General features: G+C 46.8%; 1 protein-coding gene across 1 annotated transcript in view; it reads right to left on the bottom strand.

Annotated features, from left to right (window-relative positions):
* Positions 1–18,429, bottom strand: part of LOC146869501 (FACT complex subunit SPT16-like) — a 384,361-nt gene that overhangs the window by 109,822 nt on the left and 256,110 nt on the right. The window contains exon 9 of the mRNA XM_085601124.1: positions 11,387–11,505. Coding sequence (XP_085457250.1) covers positions 11,387–11,505 — 119 coding nt within the window. The remainder of the gene's footprint in view (positions 1–11,386; positions 11,506–18,429) is intronic.

Genomic DNA, 18,429 nt, shown 5'->3' with positions numbered 1-18,429 from the left:
GACTCCTTATCTGAATTCTTTGAGGAAAAAATTATGAACATTCATCGGACCTTCCCTTCTACTCCTGACCGTACCTGCATTGAAGAACTCTCTTGCCCCTTACCCGACCCACCCGGTTTTTTAAATGAATTTAAGGAATGTGACTACAAGTCTGTCTCTGAGGCCATGACAAAAATAAAATCTGGATCTCCTGCTGATCCTTTCCCTTCAAAATGTTTTCCTATTATGGCTCCTACAGTCTTAGATGGACTGATCGACCTATTCAACAAGTCCGTGGCAGAATCTGACTTTCCCTCATGTTGGAAGGCAGCCAGAATCAGGCCAATTTTAAAGAAGCCATCGGCCGACCCTAAGGTGCTCCTAAATTACCGACCCATCTCCTTACTGCCCTATTGTGGGAAAATGCTGGAGTCTCTTGTGAATAAACAGCTGGTGAACCATCTTGAAAGCCATGGACTTTTAGATTCTTCTCAATCCGGCTTCAGAAACTGCGCTGATTGAGGTTACTGACAACATTAGACTAGCTCTAGATAAACATCAGTCAGCTATCCTCATTTTGCTCGATCTGTCGGCTGCCTTTGACACCATCTCCCATCACATTCTTGAACAACGACTTTGGGAAGTTGGTGTCAGGGAAAAGGCTCTGAAATGGTTCAGTAGCTACCTGACAGAACGCAGAATCACCGTCCAGATGGGAAATATCACCTCCTGTGAGCGACCAGTAAAGATGGGTGTCCCTCAGGGCTCTATCTTGAGCCCCACCCTCTTTAACCTTTACATGACCCCTTTAGCTGCAGTGATCAGACTATATGGCTTTGATGTCATATCCTATGCAGACGATACGCAGATTCTGGTAAAAAATCTGGTCGCTTTAGGTCCTGACCCCAGCAAGACTAAGCAATGTCTTTAAGACTGCCTGATCCATGTTGATAAATGGATGATATCTAACCATCTCCAGCTAAACGGGGGCAAGTCTGAGATCATGCTCTTCGGCAAAGCAATTGACCATTGGACGCAGGACTGGTGGCCGTCCAGGCTCGGCCCGTGTCCCCCCCATTAAGAACGTGGTTAGAAATCTAGGATTTTACATGGAAAACTGTCTATCCATGAGGGGGCATGTCAATCATGTTATTGGCATCTGTTTCTGTGTTATGCGGAGCCTTCGTAAGGTTTTTAAATGGCTTCACTTAGAGGCACGCAGACCCCTAATACAAGGACTGATCATTAATAGAATGGACTATGGCAATGCCTTATTGCTGTCAATAAATGTAGACCTCATAAACAGACTTCAGACTCTTCAGAACACGGCCGCCAGATTAGTCCTTGACCGCCCATACAGATTCCCGTCGGCAATATGTTTAAATACTCTTCACTGGCTTCCAGTGAAAAAACGAACCCTATTTAAAACTCAATGTCTAACTCATAAACTTATGTACGGAATCGGCACAAAATACTGGCTGTCAAAATTACGATGGTATCAACCATCCAGGACGCTGCGCTCTAGTGATTCAGCTCTGCTCACCCCCCTTAAAATTCATACTGCTAGGCAAGGGGGCCGTGCGTTTTCCTCCTTGGCCCCAGCATCTTGGAACAAAATGCCTTACTATCTCCGCAGTTTGCTAGACTACAGCAGTTTCCGCAAAATGCTGAAGACCTGGCTTTTTGGAAATTAAGTTTCCAGTCCGTTTCCCTTCAGAGCTGTCTGCAAGCGCCATGAGACTTGTAAGAGTGATTTGTGCGCGATATAAATGCCCTTGATTTGATTTTATACAGTCTTAATGGCATTATTGCACTTACAATGTCGAAAAATTGACTTAGACACTGTAGGGGCTGTAGGGGTACAGTGGGTGGGGGGTGTGGATACATATATATATATATACACACACACTGACCTGTGGCTAAAGAGTGCCAATTGGGTTTTGTTTCCAATGCAGTTTAGGGAAAGAACATAGGCCCTGGGTACCTGTTTCACAGGACCCAAGGGCACACTCAGTCAAAGTACATCAGCAGTTTAGCAAAATGTGGGGGCAACCATGCAAAAAGAGGGCACTTTCTTACACCTTTCATCTAAATTAGCCATTTGAGAGGTCTGTGGTCAGTTTGAACTAGTGAGTGAGTACTGTGAGAAGTTGGCCTGGTATATGCTGACCACTAATTAAAGTGGGCACCTTGTACCAGTCCAAACAACCCTTATTGATGATTAGGTTAAAGAAAACCTTTATTGAAAGCTATCCTAGTGGTAGCTATGGAGAGCAGCCTTCGGGCTATGTCTTGAAGGAACGTAAAGCAGCTTGTTTTACCAGATTAGAACCTCCTGAATGACCAAATGAAAGGAGAACCACACAAGGGATATATAAAATATGGAAAATGCTACTTACCAGTATGCATCTTGTCTTGGCATGTAGAGCTGCAGATCTACACACTGTGCATAGATCGCCATTTGGTGTTGGGCCCGGATGTTTGCACTTGGTTTTTGTCTTGAAAAGTCTTTGGAAGTCACGAGGTATGTGACTCCTCCTTTGCATCATAGTGCGCATGGGCATCGGCTCCATCCTCAGATTGTTTTTCGCCAGCAGGGAAATGATGGAGCTTAGTAAGAAACAGGAAAGATGCCCATGTGTGGTGTATCTAAGTAAGATAATACTGGAACAGATAAAGGTAGCTGGGGAGGCGGGTGGGCGTGTGTAGATCTGCAGCTCTACATGCCAAGAACAGATGCATACTGGTAAGTAGCATATTCCGTTCGAGGCATACGAGCTGCAGATTACACACTGTGCATAGATTGTAAAGCAGTATCCACTCATAGCGGCGACCACCAGTATCTGTTGCAGTAGTTTGAAATAGTGTTTTGAGTACAGCCTGGCCCACACTAGCCTGTTTAGTTTGCACATCGACACAATAGTGTTTGGTGAATGTGTGCGGTGTAGACCATGTAGCTGCTCTGCAGATATCATCTAAAGGAATGTTTCCTAAAAATACCATTGAAGCCCCTATCTTTCGTGTAGAGTGGGCTTTAGGAGGAACAGATAATGTACGTTTTGCTTTGTGGTAACAAATCTGTATGCATTTGACAATCCACCTAGCTATCCCAGATTTTGATACGGGGTTGCCTTTGTGTGGTGGTGAGAAAGACACAAATAGTTGTTTGGTCTTACGAAAGGGTTTTGTTCTCTCTATGTAGTATAGTAGTGCTCTTTTGACATCTAAGGTGTGAAGAGCTCTTTCTGTGACTGTTTGTGGCTGCGAGAAGAACACAGGCAGCTCTACAGATTGATTGAGGTGGAAGGGAGAAATGACTTTAGGGAGGAATTTAGGATTAGTTCGGAGAACAACTTTATTAAGATGCATCTGGAGAAAGGGTTCTTGAATGGTTAGTGCTTGTAGTTCACTAACTCTTCGTAGAGAAGTAATGGCTACGAGGAAAGCAGTTTTCCATGTTCAGAACTGTAGCTCACATTTATGTAGAGGTTCAAATGGAGGCCCCATTAGTTTTGTGAGAACGATGTTTAAATTCCACACAGGGGAAGGTGGTACTCTGGGGGGAATTATTCTCTTTAGTCCCTCCATAAAGGCCTTTATGGCAGGTACCCTGAAAAGTGAGAGATGCTGTCTATTTTGTAGATATGCTGCTATGGCAGCAAGATGCAATCTGATAGAGGTATAGGCTAGGTTGCATCTTTGGAGGTGTAGTAAGTAGCCTATGATGTGTTGGATAGACACATCTAGGGGATTAGTGTTGTTGTTATGGCAGTATACTACAAATCTTTTCTATTTGGCTGCATAGCATGCTCTAGTGGTAGGCCGTCTAGCTTCTTTGATGACGTTCATACAGTCAGGAGGAAGGTTAAGGTAACCAAATTCTAGGACTTCAGGAGCCAGATCGCTAGGTTGAGCTGAGCTGGGTCTGGGTGTTGGATCTCTCCATGGTTCTGGGTTAAGAGGCGTGGAGAGAGGTGTAGTTTTTGGTGCAGAACTACTGAGAGTTCCAGCAGTGTGGTGTACCATGGCTGTCTGGCCCAAGTTGGAGCAACTAGGATGAGCGTTAATGAGTGTTGCTGTAGTTTGCGCACCACGAGCGGAATGAGTGGGAGAGGCGGAAATGCGTACGCAAATCTGCCTGACCAGTTCATCCATATCGCATTGCCTTTGGACAATGGGTGAGGATACCTGTCGGCGAAGTTTGGGCATTTGGCATTTTCTTGGGTGGCGAAGAGGTCCATCTGTTGTTGCCCCCAGATTTGAAAAAACGGTCTAAGAACTTGTGGATGAAGTTCCTACTCGTGGATTTGTTCTGTTTGACGGCTCAAGAGATCGGCTATTGTATTTTGGACTCCTGGGACATGTTGGGCTAGGAGAAACATTTTCTGAGGTATAGCCCACCTCCATATGCTCTGTGCAAGCTGAGAGAGCTGCAGAAAGTGTGTCCCGCCTTGTTTTTGGATATAATACATTGCTGTCATGTTGTCGGTGCGGACTAAGACAGTCTTGCCTGATATTTGTTTTTTAAATGCTTTTAAGGCTAGGAATATGGCTAGTAACTCCAAGTGGTTGATGTGGAGTAACTTTTGTTGAGGTGTCCACCTGCCCTGCATGGTGTGATGTAGTAGGTGAGCTCCCCAGCCGGAGAGCGATGCGTCCGCTGTCATGACTATTTGAGGAACCGGCTCGAGGAACGGTCGCCCTTCGGAAAGGTTCTTGGTGTTCCACCACTGCAGAGATCGATGTGTACGACCGTCTACCAACACCAGATCCGTTAGCTGACCTTGAGCCTGGTTCCATTGGCGTGCTAAGCACTCTTGGAGAGGACGCATCTGGAGTCTTGCATGAGGCACTATGAATATGCAAGAGGCCATCATCCCTATGAGTTGCATGAACACTCGAGCTGGAAGAGAGTGTTGCGGTTGGAATTTGGTCAGAAGAGCTTGCATGCTTGCTATCCTGGCGGGACTGGGATAGGCGAGCGCTCTTGAGGTGTCTATTGTGGCACCGAGGTATTGCTGCATGTGGGACGGTTGCAGCTGGGACTTGGTGAGATTTATTCTGAACCCCAGGTTGTGAAGTTGTTGAATAGTGGCGTGAGTGTGTTGTACACACTGATTGTATGATTTGGCTTTTAGAAGCCAGTTGTCTAGATATGGGAAGACATGTATGTGTTGTCTTCTTAGGTGTGCTGCCACCACTGCTAGACACTTGGTAAACACTCTTGGTGCTGTGGTGACTCCAAATGGGAGTACTTTGAATTTATAGGTCTGACCGTCCACTACGAATCTGAGATATTTTCTGTGAGCGCTGTGAATGGGAATGTGGAAATAGGTGTCCTTGAGGTCTAGAGTAGCAAGGAAGTCACCCTGGGAAAGCAGAGGGAGGACCTGCTGAAGTGTGATCATGTGGAAGTGGTCTGAATGTATGTATAGGTTTAGGGGTCTGAGGTCTAAAATAGGCCTTAGAGATCCGTCCTTTTTTGGTATGAGAAAATAGAGGGAGTAGACTACCTTGTTTTGTTGGTGCAGGGGAACTGGTTCTATTGCACTTTTTTGTAGGAGCGAGATTACCTCCTGCTTTAATAGTAACAAATGTTCTTGTGACATTGGACGGTGTTTGGGTGGTATGTTTGGGGGGCAGATGTTAGTTTGAGACAGTAGCCTGATTGAATGATTTTGTGGACCCACCTGTCTGAAGTGATGTTTATCCAGGCAGGGAGAAATTGGTGGAGTCTTCCCCCAACTGGAGTGGAATAGTCGAGGGGAAGTGGAGGGAAGTCATGGGGTAGGTGTGGAGGCAGAGCGGGAGTAGTTGTTTTTGACTCTGCCTTTGCTGTTATTCCCCCTGTAATCACCCCTTTGGAAACCTCTAGTAAAGGTGGATTGTGCGGGAGCTTTGTAAGAGGTGGAGGAGCTATCAGAGGAGTAGCCTCGATGGGTGCTTCTAAAGGATGAGCGACGAAAGGACCGTCTGGGAGCTTGCGATTGCAAGGCTCCCATAGATTTGGCGGTGTCTGTATCTCTGTATCCTTCTTCATTTTTTCGAGGGATACGTCTACATTGGGGCCAAATAGGTGTTGCTCATCAAAAGGCTGATTGAGTTTAGAACTCTGTACTTCGGGTTTAAAACCGGATATATGTAACCAGGCATGCCTGCGCAAAAGGACACTGGTGTTGATTGCCCTTGAGGCGGTATCTGCTGCATCTAGGGCACAGCGGATGGAGGTGTTAGTGATTGTCTTACCCTCTTGGATTAGTTCACTGGCCCTGTTTTTGTATTTGTCAGGGAGGTGCTGCATTATGGACTCAAGCTCGTCATAATGTGCCCTGTCATACCTGGCTAGGAGCGCTTGGGTGTTAGCAATGCACCAAATATTTGCTGCCTGTGACGCTGTGCGTTTGCCAGAGGCGTCTAGGAGTTTTGATTCCTTGTCTGGTGGTGGTGCATCACCTGACGTTAGGGAATTTGCTCTTTTACTGTCATTAGAGACTACTAGGGAGTCAAGTGGTGCGGGACCCTTAATGTATACTGGGTCAGTAGGGGCAGCTTTATATTTCTTTTCTATTCTTGGGTTGATGACCCGAGCCCTGACGGGGTCTTAAAAGATCTCTGATGCGTGCTTAATGACCCCTTTAAGCATGGGCAGTGTTGAGGTGGATCTTTGTGTGGTATCAAAGGTATCCATAAGAAAATCCTCCTCTACTGGGTCTGTATACAGGGCCACCCCGTGGTATTGGGCAGCTCTTTGAAGGAGCTGGTTGAATCCAATATTGTCCTCTGGGTGGGTGGGGGGGGGTGGGGGGGAGGCCTGGAGGGATAAATATCATCTTGTGGGGTGTAAGGTACATCTGGGACAGTGTAATCATCCAAGGGGTCAGGGGAGCCAGTAGGAGTAGGGTCCCCAAGGGGATGATCGTCCGCACCTCCCGCTGCATCATCTGAGGTGTTATCATCATCAATTGGGGTAGGTGATGGTGTGGGAGAGTGGTGTGGTTAGGGAGGAGGAGGAGGAGGAAGAGGAGAAGGGATCCGCAATGGAGAGGTAGCAAAGTCTCTCTTCTTTGGTGGCGGTGCGGGCGCAGGCATTTCTAGTGGTCTTTACTTGATGTTGAGCATTAAATGACCAGTCTTAGGATCTTTCATTAAAGTCTTTTGGGTAGGATCTGGATGAAACAGTTCATCTGTGGGATACAGATCCTTCGGAGCAGAGGGCTTCGGTGTCGTAAGTTTTTTGGGCGTCGACTCGGTAGCGGTTCTAGGCTTGGAACCGTGTAGTTTTGAAGTGTTTTTCTCAGTTGGATCCGGTTGTTGTTTTTTCGGTTCCGAGGACTCTGGCTTGGAAGTATTGGGGCCTTTCGGCAGGCGTTTTTTAGTCTGCTCCGAGGGTGTTGTTGGTGCCGAGGAACTGGTGCTAGACTTCGACGCCGGGTGGTTCGATGTCGGAGCAGCGGTCTGCGTGGATGAGGTCGATGACGCCTTTTTCTTCAGTACTGGATGTTGCTTTTCGGTACAGAGAGTAGGCTGACTCGAGCCCGAGGCGCCTAAAGGCTTATTAGGCTTCTTTACCGGGCCCGAAGGCTGGGCATGGGAAGCAGTGTCTCGGCGTGCACCTGGGTCAGAAGGTGGAGGTGGTACTGAAGCCTTTTTTGATGGTGGCGAGGGGGGGGTGTCGGGGGTCGACGTCGGTACTCACGGCCCTTTGAGCTGGAGTGATGTCTTCGACGTCGGAATCATCTGCGCTGATGATGGCTTCCTCGACTCGACCCTGCTCCGGAACATTTTGACGCCCTCTTGAAAGAGGTCGTCGAGGATTGAAGATGACGAGCGCGCCATTGTTCTTCGAGCTCGTCGGTCCCGGATGGTCTTTTTGAAGCGGAAGGAGGCACAAGCTGGACAGTCTCTGGCCTCGTGCTCCGGTGAAAGGCAGAGGTTGCACACCTCATGTAGGTCGGTGTAGGGAACTTCGACCCACATCGAGGACACTTTTTAAATGGTGTCCTTTCCATGAGCCAGAGATGAGGCCCGGGTAGGCCCCGAAGGCCTTTGTCGACGACCGGAATCGAAGACTTCGAAGTTGAAGGGTCGCGTGTGGCTGGAAACGCGATCGAAAACAATACCGGCAAGATGGGAAGGATTGCGCGTCGAAAGAGAAAACCGTATTGGTTCTGAACTGGAACGCGAGAACACATCCGAGCCCGATGGTGGAAAAAAACAATCTGAGGATGGAGCTGATGCCCATGCGCACTATGATCCAATGGAGGAGTCACATACCTCGTGACTTCCAAAGACTTTCCAAGACAAAAACAAGTGCAAACATCCGGGCCCAAAACCAGATGGGGATCTATGCACAGTGTGTAATCTGCAGCTCATATGCCTCGAACATGTATTTATTACTAAACACTCTCTACTAACCTCTTTATGAGATTAGAGAACAAAGCACACAATATTAAATCACTAGAACGACAGTAAATAGCACAATACACAGCGAGCTCCATATACTGTGAAAGTGGTATAACAACCACGACTTGACTAGACAGTGCCTAGAGCACGTAGAATCGCTGGGACCCCAAGGAACCACCCAAGGTAGTGACACAGAGGACCCATGGAGGACGGGTGCAGTGTGTGAACACATGCGCGAGCTACGTACAACTCTATGGGAATGTCGCGGTTGGAAATTTAAAGATTAAGGACACTTCGGAGAGGACTTTAAGCAAACCCAGTTATACATAGAAGGTTCTAACGCCAGCACCCTTGAGAGTATCGAGATACCCGTGTTACCTATCCCAGAGGAGACGGGTGCATAGGGTCAAGTGATGTTGGAAACCTTCGTCGTTTTCAATGGCGAAAAAGTGCTGCTGCCGGAAAGATGAAGTGTCCGGTGGAATCCAAGCCTGGACCAGAGGTGAGAAGAACCTGAAAGCAGAGGGGACAGAGTCTGGGTCACTTCACAGTGACCAGGGGCACGATAGACGAATGCCCACCGATGTCGAGTACTTCAGGTGAGAAGAGGTGAAGTTTGACTCTGCAGCCACGGGGACCAGGAGAAGTCGACCAAAGTCTGGAGGTGAGCTGTCCCACGAAGGATGTCGAGTGCTCGGGGGTCAGTGTCCGGACTGAACACCAACTAGCCTTGCCAACTGCAACCCACGTGGGCAGAGGAAAGATGCTTCGGTCCTGGGGACTCTCCAAGCTATGGAGAGTAAGGACACGTCTGGAGCAACCAGGAAAGCCGACGGAAAGTCAAAGTTACCTTCACAGGGACACACAGGCCAACGGACCAGGGATCGCAAAAGGACCTCGAGCTAAATCACGAAAAACCAGCCCACGGAACACTCGTGGGCTGGAATCTTCCGTGGAAATACTGATCGGGGTCAGGACTACACATAGCGCAAAGCACAGCCTCAGGGATCGTCAAAAAGCATATGCTGCTGAAAAAGTACGCGGTGCACAGGGGTTCGGGTTGCACGGTCCCCACGAGGGATATGGGCCTCAGAATTGCTGAGCGCGCAGATCAACCTCAGGAACCCACCTCCTGTGTTGCAGAAATCTCAGGAGCTCGGGAGATGCAAACCGGTCAGATGCGTTAAAGGTGCCTGCCTTGCAGGGAAGTAACTCCTTTACTCCAAGGGAGATTCTTCAGTAGTCCAGCGTAGTGTAGATAGTCGAAGTACTTGGTTTCTGTAGCAGAGTTTAGTCCAGGTAAAATCTAAAGTCCTGTAGTCAGGGGTTCTGACTTTATACCCAAGGAAGGGGTGGTACAAACTCTGGGGACCCACCTATGGGAGGGTCAGGACAGAGGGGTGGCTACACCCATGTCCTTTGTCCAGTTTCGCGCCAGAGCAGGAGAAAATGGCTCCTGCAACCGGTTTGAGATGGACTATGCACAGGGACACCAAATGTGCCCCCAGTGCAGACTTCAAAGCACTCTTGGAGTGCACCCACCCAGCTCCAATACACTAAAGCCTGTCTGGGAGGTGGTCACACCTCCCTGTGACAGGAAACCTATTGTCAAGCCTTCCCCTGCTCGAGCTTGGCTCAGCAGCAGGAGGGCAGACTCGTGTCTGTAGTTGGCAGCATCCATTTGGTGATGCTCAGGTCGAGAAACCTGGTACCAGGTAGCCCAGTGTGTTACATATGTCCCTCTAGAAGTGTGGAATCATACCTCCCCCGCCAGTTACTGGCAGGGAGGTATGAGTCCAAGGTATTTGACACCAAACACGACATATTTCTAAGCAGCCGTTTTAAAGTTAGCATTTACCACGAGGTTATAATGCACTTAAATATATATGGTTGGCTGCATCCCAAACAACCCCGGATAATAGGTTCCGAAGGCTGCAGAGGGTCACTGCTCATGCAGGAGCACCCTCTCACATAAAACCCAGCACCCTGCCTTCAGGATTGATAAGGCCTGCCATGGGGTGACTGATATGTTTGAATGGTCACTCAGGGGTGGCATAATACATGCTGCAGCCCCTGGGATGCCTCTGGGGTATCTATGCCATGGGTACATAGTATACCATATACTAGGGACTGATTAGGGTACCCCAGAATCCAATCTGGAGTGTACCTAAAGTACATGCACAACCAATTTAGGGAGAAAGCAGATAAACTGGGGTCCTGATTAGCAGGATCCCAGTCAGACTAGTTAAAAACCAGCAAAACACCAGAAAAAAAGTGGGGGTAACCATGCAGTCAGATTCCACCTTCCTACAAGTACCAAACAAGTACGGTCTCAGCTTCTTCAGGGACCAAACCACAGCAAAGGCCTCCCTCTAAATGGCACTCCAACGCTGCTCCCTGGGGAGAAGCCTTCTGCTTATAATAGCAACAGGTTGGTCTTGGCCTTCATCATTGGTCTGGGATAGGAATGCTCCTATCCCTAGCTCAGAGGCATCAGTCTGCACTATGAACTGCTTGGTATAGTCTGGATCTTAGAGAAATGGTGCTGAGCTACACATTGAGCAAAAGAAGTCTACCTCGGAATCCAACTTTAAAAAACTGCTAAAAACATTTTGTCTCCGAAAGAAAGGTTCAGGCTACTCAAGGGTACGGACTGTAGCACGGGGACGCTTCTGATAAAGCAGCCAAGAGCTAAAATACATTCATGCATTCATTATTCTGTATTAGTCGAGGTATGCTTCCTGAACCATTTAAAGACAAACTCTTGTGGAGGTCTGATGTTCAGAAACTGAATAGGGGGGTTGAGCAGCACATGCATCGGTTGGGAAGTCTGCATCATGCAAAGCCTCGTGAAAGTGCAGCCTCAGAATGTTTCCTCAATCTAAAAACTGTGAAACGTCTCAGGTCATCCATTGAATTGGCCTTCTCAGACACAAGGTGTATCCAACCCTTTCTGAGCTATGTATGAACAGAAGCCACACCCCAAAGCCAGGACATGCCGTACCTTGAGGTGGAAGTGAAGTACAATGACCATCTCTCCATCACAGGGCTGGAAAACTGCATGCTTGATGTTGTTGTATAGGATGTCCACCTTGTCACCTCGCACAGACGTGAACCGGAAACCTACAAAGATGAACAAGAAGTATTGAAACAAATGACTCCGGCACACCTTGAAAGACTTCTACAGGTATGAAAAGGCAAACTGCATCTACACAGGGCCACTAAAATCGTTATTCTGTGGTAGCAGATTTTTTGCACATAATTATCTATTTTCCACATAATCCATTATCTGCTTTATAATCTGCAGATTTTACACAAAAAATTGTTTCCAGCTCAAGCATCTAAAAACGTGTTTGTGCGCAATGGAAGACATTTCGCAAAGGCTAACTGGTCATCTTTCAGTTGCTTATTTCAGTATCTGGTAGTTAAACAGATACTAAGGAGGTGACATTTTTACCCATGCCGAGTTATCATGTGTACTCATTACAAATTAATGAAGTAATACTAGCAAAACATATGCAGCATAATTTGCATTTCTTGACGCATACATTAGTCAAAACTGCCGCATAATTTGGTGCTTCCCTGCCGTATAATTCTAGTGGCCCTAGATATAGTTTACTAAGTCATACACCATACATGCACATTTGTACAGGTTTTATCATGCCTCCTACAGTCACTAACAGACCAGAGACAAACATGGTGAAAAGACCTACATTAATCACGCAAAACAAACTTGAACAGGGCGACAGATCTCTTATTCCCAAACAAACCAGTGTTTTGTATAGGGTAAGCAGTCTGCTATAAACTCAAATACTCCAGAGACCTTTAAACAATTATATCACCTCGGTCTTAACTGTAAATTGCAATATCATCATTCCTCTGGGTGTTCAAATCTCAATGCACTCACAAATGCATTGTGGAGAAGTGTGGCTCAATGGTTAGAGCGGCAGACCCTGATGCAGAGGTCTGGTCCGGACCAGGGTTCAATTCCTGCCTCAGCGGGTCTTGGGCTCAATTTCCCCGGACCCGATAATTCTCGCCTCGGTGCCTATTCTAATCATGGGTCCCACTCTGCAACTCTGGGCAATAGCTTGCTTAATCTCCACAACGGCCCCAACAGCGCTAGGATGCCTGGCTTCACCCTGGGGATGCCCAGGAGTGAGCACTTCACAGGGAAAGGCTAGGAAGGGTTCCACAACGGTATGTGCACAGCGCCTGAGAGACCCTTTCGGGGGTGTGCGGAGCGCTATATAAATGCACTACATTTACATATACACCACAGAACAAATTATATAACTAATAGAATCACCCCCCCCTCCCTTCATATCAAGCCTTATACGGTGGGACACCTAACCACTTACAGGACATATATGGAAATTGCTAAGCAAAAGTATTGTACAGGAGGCCTTCATGAGCCAGAGGGAAAAAAACTGCAGATTATGATAATTTAAGGCTCATTTGAGGGGCACTTAAGATTCTTGAGGGGACGATGGTAATACATGTAAGACATCTAAGAATAGATGTGTAGTAGGTGGGGTGTCACACTTTCGGCAGGAAACACAGAGACTCGGTAAAGGTGAAACAAGATGGCTTATTGAGAGAAGTACAACAGAGGACCCCAGCAACAGCTGTGATCGCGAACACACTCCGTCAATGCTCCGTGCAGGGAGTTCACCTTAGAACGTTGGCCACTGTGACATTCTAATGACAGTCACAGTGGCGCAACCCAACAGAATAACAGGAGGGTGGGTGGCACGGGAAAGGATCCCCCGGCGGAGGATACCACACATCCTCCTCCTTACACATTTGAAGTACAACGTAGATAAGGTAAAGGACAAGGTTGCAGACTATTTGTCAAGATAATGTTCCAAGTACTTGGGGAGGCAAATCTTCCTGCCACTTACCCTGGGAAGAGGGTTAACCAGTCTGGAACACCCCTGCTTTGGGCCCTTGCCTCTGCCCAGGGTACTGCTCTCGCTCAGAGGCGTTGTTGGTGTTTACAGTGGGAGCAGTGTATTTAACTACCCTCCCCAGGTTCCATATTTTCCCTTCTTGTGTCTTAACAGCATTATTAAACAATTTTACAATCTTGGTGGGATCAGTGTACTCGGACCAGTGTGCTCTGCCCATGGGTGCTTTGATTTTGGTAGTGATTTCTGCCACAAATTTCACTTCAGGCCACCTGGAGTAGAGGTCTATCAGCACCAATATGTAGGGTGTGCGATGTTCCCCTGTCAGAGGACCTACAATGTCCAAAGCCACATCCACCCATGGACTCACAGGCAGAGGCCTACAGTGTATAGGAGGTGTGTGTTACTTTAGGACCTTGTCGCTGGTAGAGCATGGCACACAATCTCTTATTCTCCTCTCGATTTCCATGTCCATACCTGACCACCAGTAGTCCAGCCGCAACCTTTGTTTGGTTTTGGTGACTCCCATATGTCCCTCATGGGCTAGGTTGACCAGGCTCTCTCTCAACTCCTCAGGGGGACTAGCCATACAAATGAAGGGCTACTTCTGGGGCACAGTAGGCTACAAAGACAGGCTGGCAGTTGCAAAGATTTATGTGTCTAGAAAAGGAGATAATATCCTGGGTTGGCAAGCACAGAAAGATTCGGGAGTATATCTCAATCCCAACAAGAACCCCCAAATACGGATACAAAAAGTGGGTAGAACACAAGAAGGGATAGAGGAAGAATTCAAAGATGTATTCACGGACAAACTAGGATGCCTAAATCACTACGCCCACAGAATAAAACTCAGAGAGAAGTGTAAGCCTGTCTCAGCCAAGGTCAGGAATCTTCCTATTGCAATACAGGAAGACGTGAGAAATGAACTTGAGAAATTACGTGGGTTGGGGGTGATCGAACCTGTGGAGGCCACTGTGTGGTTAGCACCCATAGTTGCAGCCAAGAAGGGGGATGGATCTGTACGCCTATGTATTTATTTAAGGGCTCTGAACAAAGAAGTCATAGTTGAAAAGTACCCTCTATCAAACATTACAAATATGATGAGCAGGTTAGCGGGGCGAAAGTTCTCTACACTTCATCCTTCAACCACAACTCTTCACGTATACATTCAATTTTACACTTCAACAGGAATTGATCACGTATCCGCTCTTCACATGCGCCCCCAAACTTGCACGTTGCTGCTAGTTTCCTTAACTCCGATACAAATTCTTCTACCGTATCCCCTTCCTTCTGCCCTCTTCCCAAAATGGTAGCGTTCAATTATCGTGCTAATCTTTGGCAAGAAATGGATATCTCATTTTTTTAAGGCTGATTTCGTATTCATTCAACACTCTCACATCATTTGCATTCAACTCAGGAAGATGTTCCAATATTTCTTGCCCTTCTGCTCCTAGATAAGGCAGAAGAAGTGCCACTTTCAGTTCCAACCCCAAGTTAGGTCCACAAACCACTGCATAGTTTTGAAAAAAAAATTTCCACTGGTTCCATTTTAGGACTTGCTCCCCTGGAGTGGATAGGAAAAAAGGTGGAGGAGTAACATTCTGCATGCTGTCTATGGGATAATATAGATGGTTAATGGGAGTGCTGTGTGCAACACAAGTGAATCAAAGTTTGTGATGTTTCAGCTCACCACTGCACAGCTTCCTACACTCCAGAACTTCCACCCCCTTTATACAGGACAATCTTTTTTTGTTTAGGGAACTGAAAGAGCCACACATGGAAGAAGGAACAGTGTTTTCTAGTCTGTACAGGCGTAGAGGAAAATCAATAACAAGCATTGGCATAGCCAATAGGTCTCGCTTTTGGGACCTTATAAGTATTTAGGTATGCAACACAATATCCTTGGTGCAACAACATCAACCTTTACATGGCTAAACCCTTATAAGGTCCCAAAGGCGAGACCAATTGGCTATGCCAATGCATGTTTGGTTTTGTGGGCAAAGCCTAAAAAACTGACTCGGAGTGAGAAGCAATAGCATGAGGAGACAGGAGGAAACAAGGGGGCCATAGAAGTCCATTGTGTGGCAGTCATTCTGTGTCGGAGATTGAGATAACAATGTGTTGGCCAAGACTGCGCCTTGCAACTTATGCAAGAAATCCTGCTCCAGCACCTTAGGGATGCATAGGCATCAGAAAGCATGGCACTCAGAGTTTAATGCTGCCAAAAGATGCCGGTACGAGGACAAGAGGGCCTCCATGTCATCTGCACCCTAGTAGGAAGCATAACTTCCTCAAGCCATTGTACCGTAATTGTTCTCCAGAGTGAGAAGAATACTCAGATCCCTGTTTTGCCACTGTGCCTTCACTTTTTACTAAACCATAAAGTTATTAGTCTAGGTGAGCCCAGTAATCGAGCTATAAAAAATCAAGTTCTCATCAGCCAAAATTGCAGAAAAAAATAATGTGTCCAAAATGGAATTCGTTTTTTTTTTTAGATAGGTTTGACAAAAAAAAGGTAAAATCTTCAACAAAAAAGCAGAAAAAAGTTTCTTTTGAGAACCGCTTTTACTCGTTCAAAATTATTTTTTTTTAAATGTTGTTTGTCATGCCTGTTTTTATTGGAAAAAAATATTTCAGTCCGCTGTAAAGATCTACATCAGACGTTAAAGACTCGCTGTAGTGTTCCAACTCTGAGCGAGAGGCAAGGGCCTATAATAAGGGATGTGATTTTTGTATTACTTTTCTCATCTGAGTGTTGTTGGTTACTAAATACACAGGAAATGTACATACAAATGCATCAATTATCTTTCTGTATCAGTTTCTGAACAAGGTCCTATTTTAACTGTAAACAGCTCATTTATTCCACACTAAAACAATATACAAGCAGTTCTTGGCTACATATTCTTCCCCAAGTCAAAGGTTAAACTCAGTTGCAGTGAAATGTCCTTTGAAGTGAAATGTATAAGCTCTCTTAAAGAGCTTATCTTAAACATTATAAGGCAATTATGGTAACGGGCAGCTACCTAAAAATGTATTATGTTTCTGAACAACCAATTTATTAATTATATATCTGATCAACTGATCATAAATATTGCACAGGACAGCAAAGCTGGCGAAAAGAATCACATGAACAGATTTTTGTGAAATATCTGTTTTTTTTATTTATTCACCGAAAGTCACAGATACAGCACTTGTTCACTAGAGGAACAGCACAGAAAACGCCAGATGAGAAACCACCTGACAGATCAAAAACCACTCCGGCTGACCAGGCATGGCATTAAATCTCGCCAGCATCCCTGGAACCTATAGACAAAAGCCTGGCCTTCGACGAACAAAGTGGGCCTGGGGTTGAGTTGGGAAGAAAAACGATAGTGAACACTGACAAGTTAGATATATAAATATCACTTCTGCGTCTTAGATTATGTCAATTGAAACAAAAATGGATAAGCGGAACTACCTGATAACAAGAACACAGACGTGTGCGGCAGAAAGAACACAGTGTTGTAGCTGCAGCCCAATCGCTGAAAAACTACCTGACATCATGAACAACATAATAGTAGAAATAAACACGTTGTAGGGGCTGCTGCAGCCGCACTAGCACTGCGCAGGTTTTAATGTAAAACAGTGTGTGCAGTGTGATGTGAGTCACTGTATTGCTACAGCAGTAGCCAGTAATATGAGGAAGACCCCTGTGGCTTTGTTGATCTTTTTATATTCACTTGGTGATACGAAGCCCACATGTTCTGCTTGCATGTCCGATGTCAGGGTTTGACCGTGACTGCATTCACAGAAGAAGCTCATGCTACCCCTGCCTCCCTTAGCATACATCCGGCGTGTAAAACAGTTGCATAACCCTCTCGACACAGGCGTAGAGCTGGGAAGTGCACGTCCGGGGAAAACACACCAAAGCCCACAAATACAATACACTAATTCCGCTTTTCAGAGAAATCCTTGAGGATTCTGTCCGGTTGTAAATAAAATATGAAGAGAGCTGGGCCCGCTCCTCTGCATTCGAGCCGCATATTGTAGAGTTAAAACACAGAGGTACAGCCTGGTTGCAGATTAATGTATTGCTTTGCTGAAGAAACTCTGTTAGGTATTGCATACTGTAGTCTCTTGCCATACATCTCTTCACTCTAAACGTGTAAAAGAGGGGGGGGGGTGGAAATACGCCCTAGTCGCAATATGTCAGAGAAACATTTTTCTTGTACAGTGGCCACAGGACGGCAAAATTGAAATTAAAAGATTCACGACATGATGCTTCTAAACATTAGGCATGCTTGCGTTCTTGAGGAGCGCGGGCCGATAGCGCTCTCTGCTGGCCTGAAAAGGTAAAGCGATCGAATAGAAAGGGAATGCAAGTTAGATTTTAGGTCTCGCCTTGCTATCGCGTAAGCGATTACAAAGCGAGACTATTGTAAGGGGGTTTTAAAAGTGCTCCCAAAAAGCGGATTGCATGGCTAGCACGCGCACAATCACGCGCATCGTGCCGCCATGCAATCCGTTTGGCAGCGCACTTCAAAGGGTCTGCTCCCCCGCCTGGAATGCGCTCCCCCGCCCCCGCCAAGCGCGCGCGCCACGCTCCGCCGGGCTTGTTATTTAACTTTCCTGTACTTTGATGCCCACGGCAATTGGGCTTCTTTTGGTAGGATTTTAGTTTGGTTTAGGCTTGTCGACGTCTTCTTCCTAAGAAGGAAAGAGGCATTGCAGCCCCTCCCACTCCTCGTGGTGCTCTGGCAGCCAAATTATGAGGCATGCTCCGATTCCGGCTCTCTGGTGGGAGGTGGTGTCACTTCCCGTGAGCGCACAGCCAAGCAGTGCCCAGGCTCTTGCATAAGACTAATTGCACATTGTTCTCTCTGGCTGTACTCTCGTCCCTCCCGCTCCATGAGCTGCGCACTGCCCAGGGCAGGTCCAGCCTTCTCCAACTGGTACCTCCTACTCTCTAACCAACGTCCGCCTCCCGACTTCCTCCCCCTGCCTTGGTCCCGACGCCAGTGAAAAAGCAGCAAAAGGTGGGTATTTTATACATCGAGCTGCATTTGCTGTAACAAGCTTTAGAAATATAGTGGCTCTGCCACCATACTGTCCTCAAGGGCAGTGGGAGCAAGCACTGTAAACAAGGGTTGGGCAGGGC

Source organism: Triturus cristatus, chromosome 1_1 (genome assembly GCF_964204655.1).
Source record: "Triturus cristatus chromosome 1_1, aTriCri1.1, whole genome shotgun sequence".
In the NCBI taxonomy this organism is placed as follows: Eukaryota; Metazoa; Chordata; class Amphibia; order Caudata; family Salamandridae; genus Triturus; species Triturus cristatus.
This window is presented reverse-complemented; position numbering and strand designations above follow the sequence as displayed.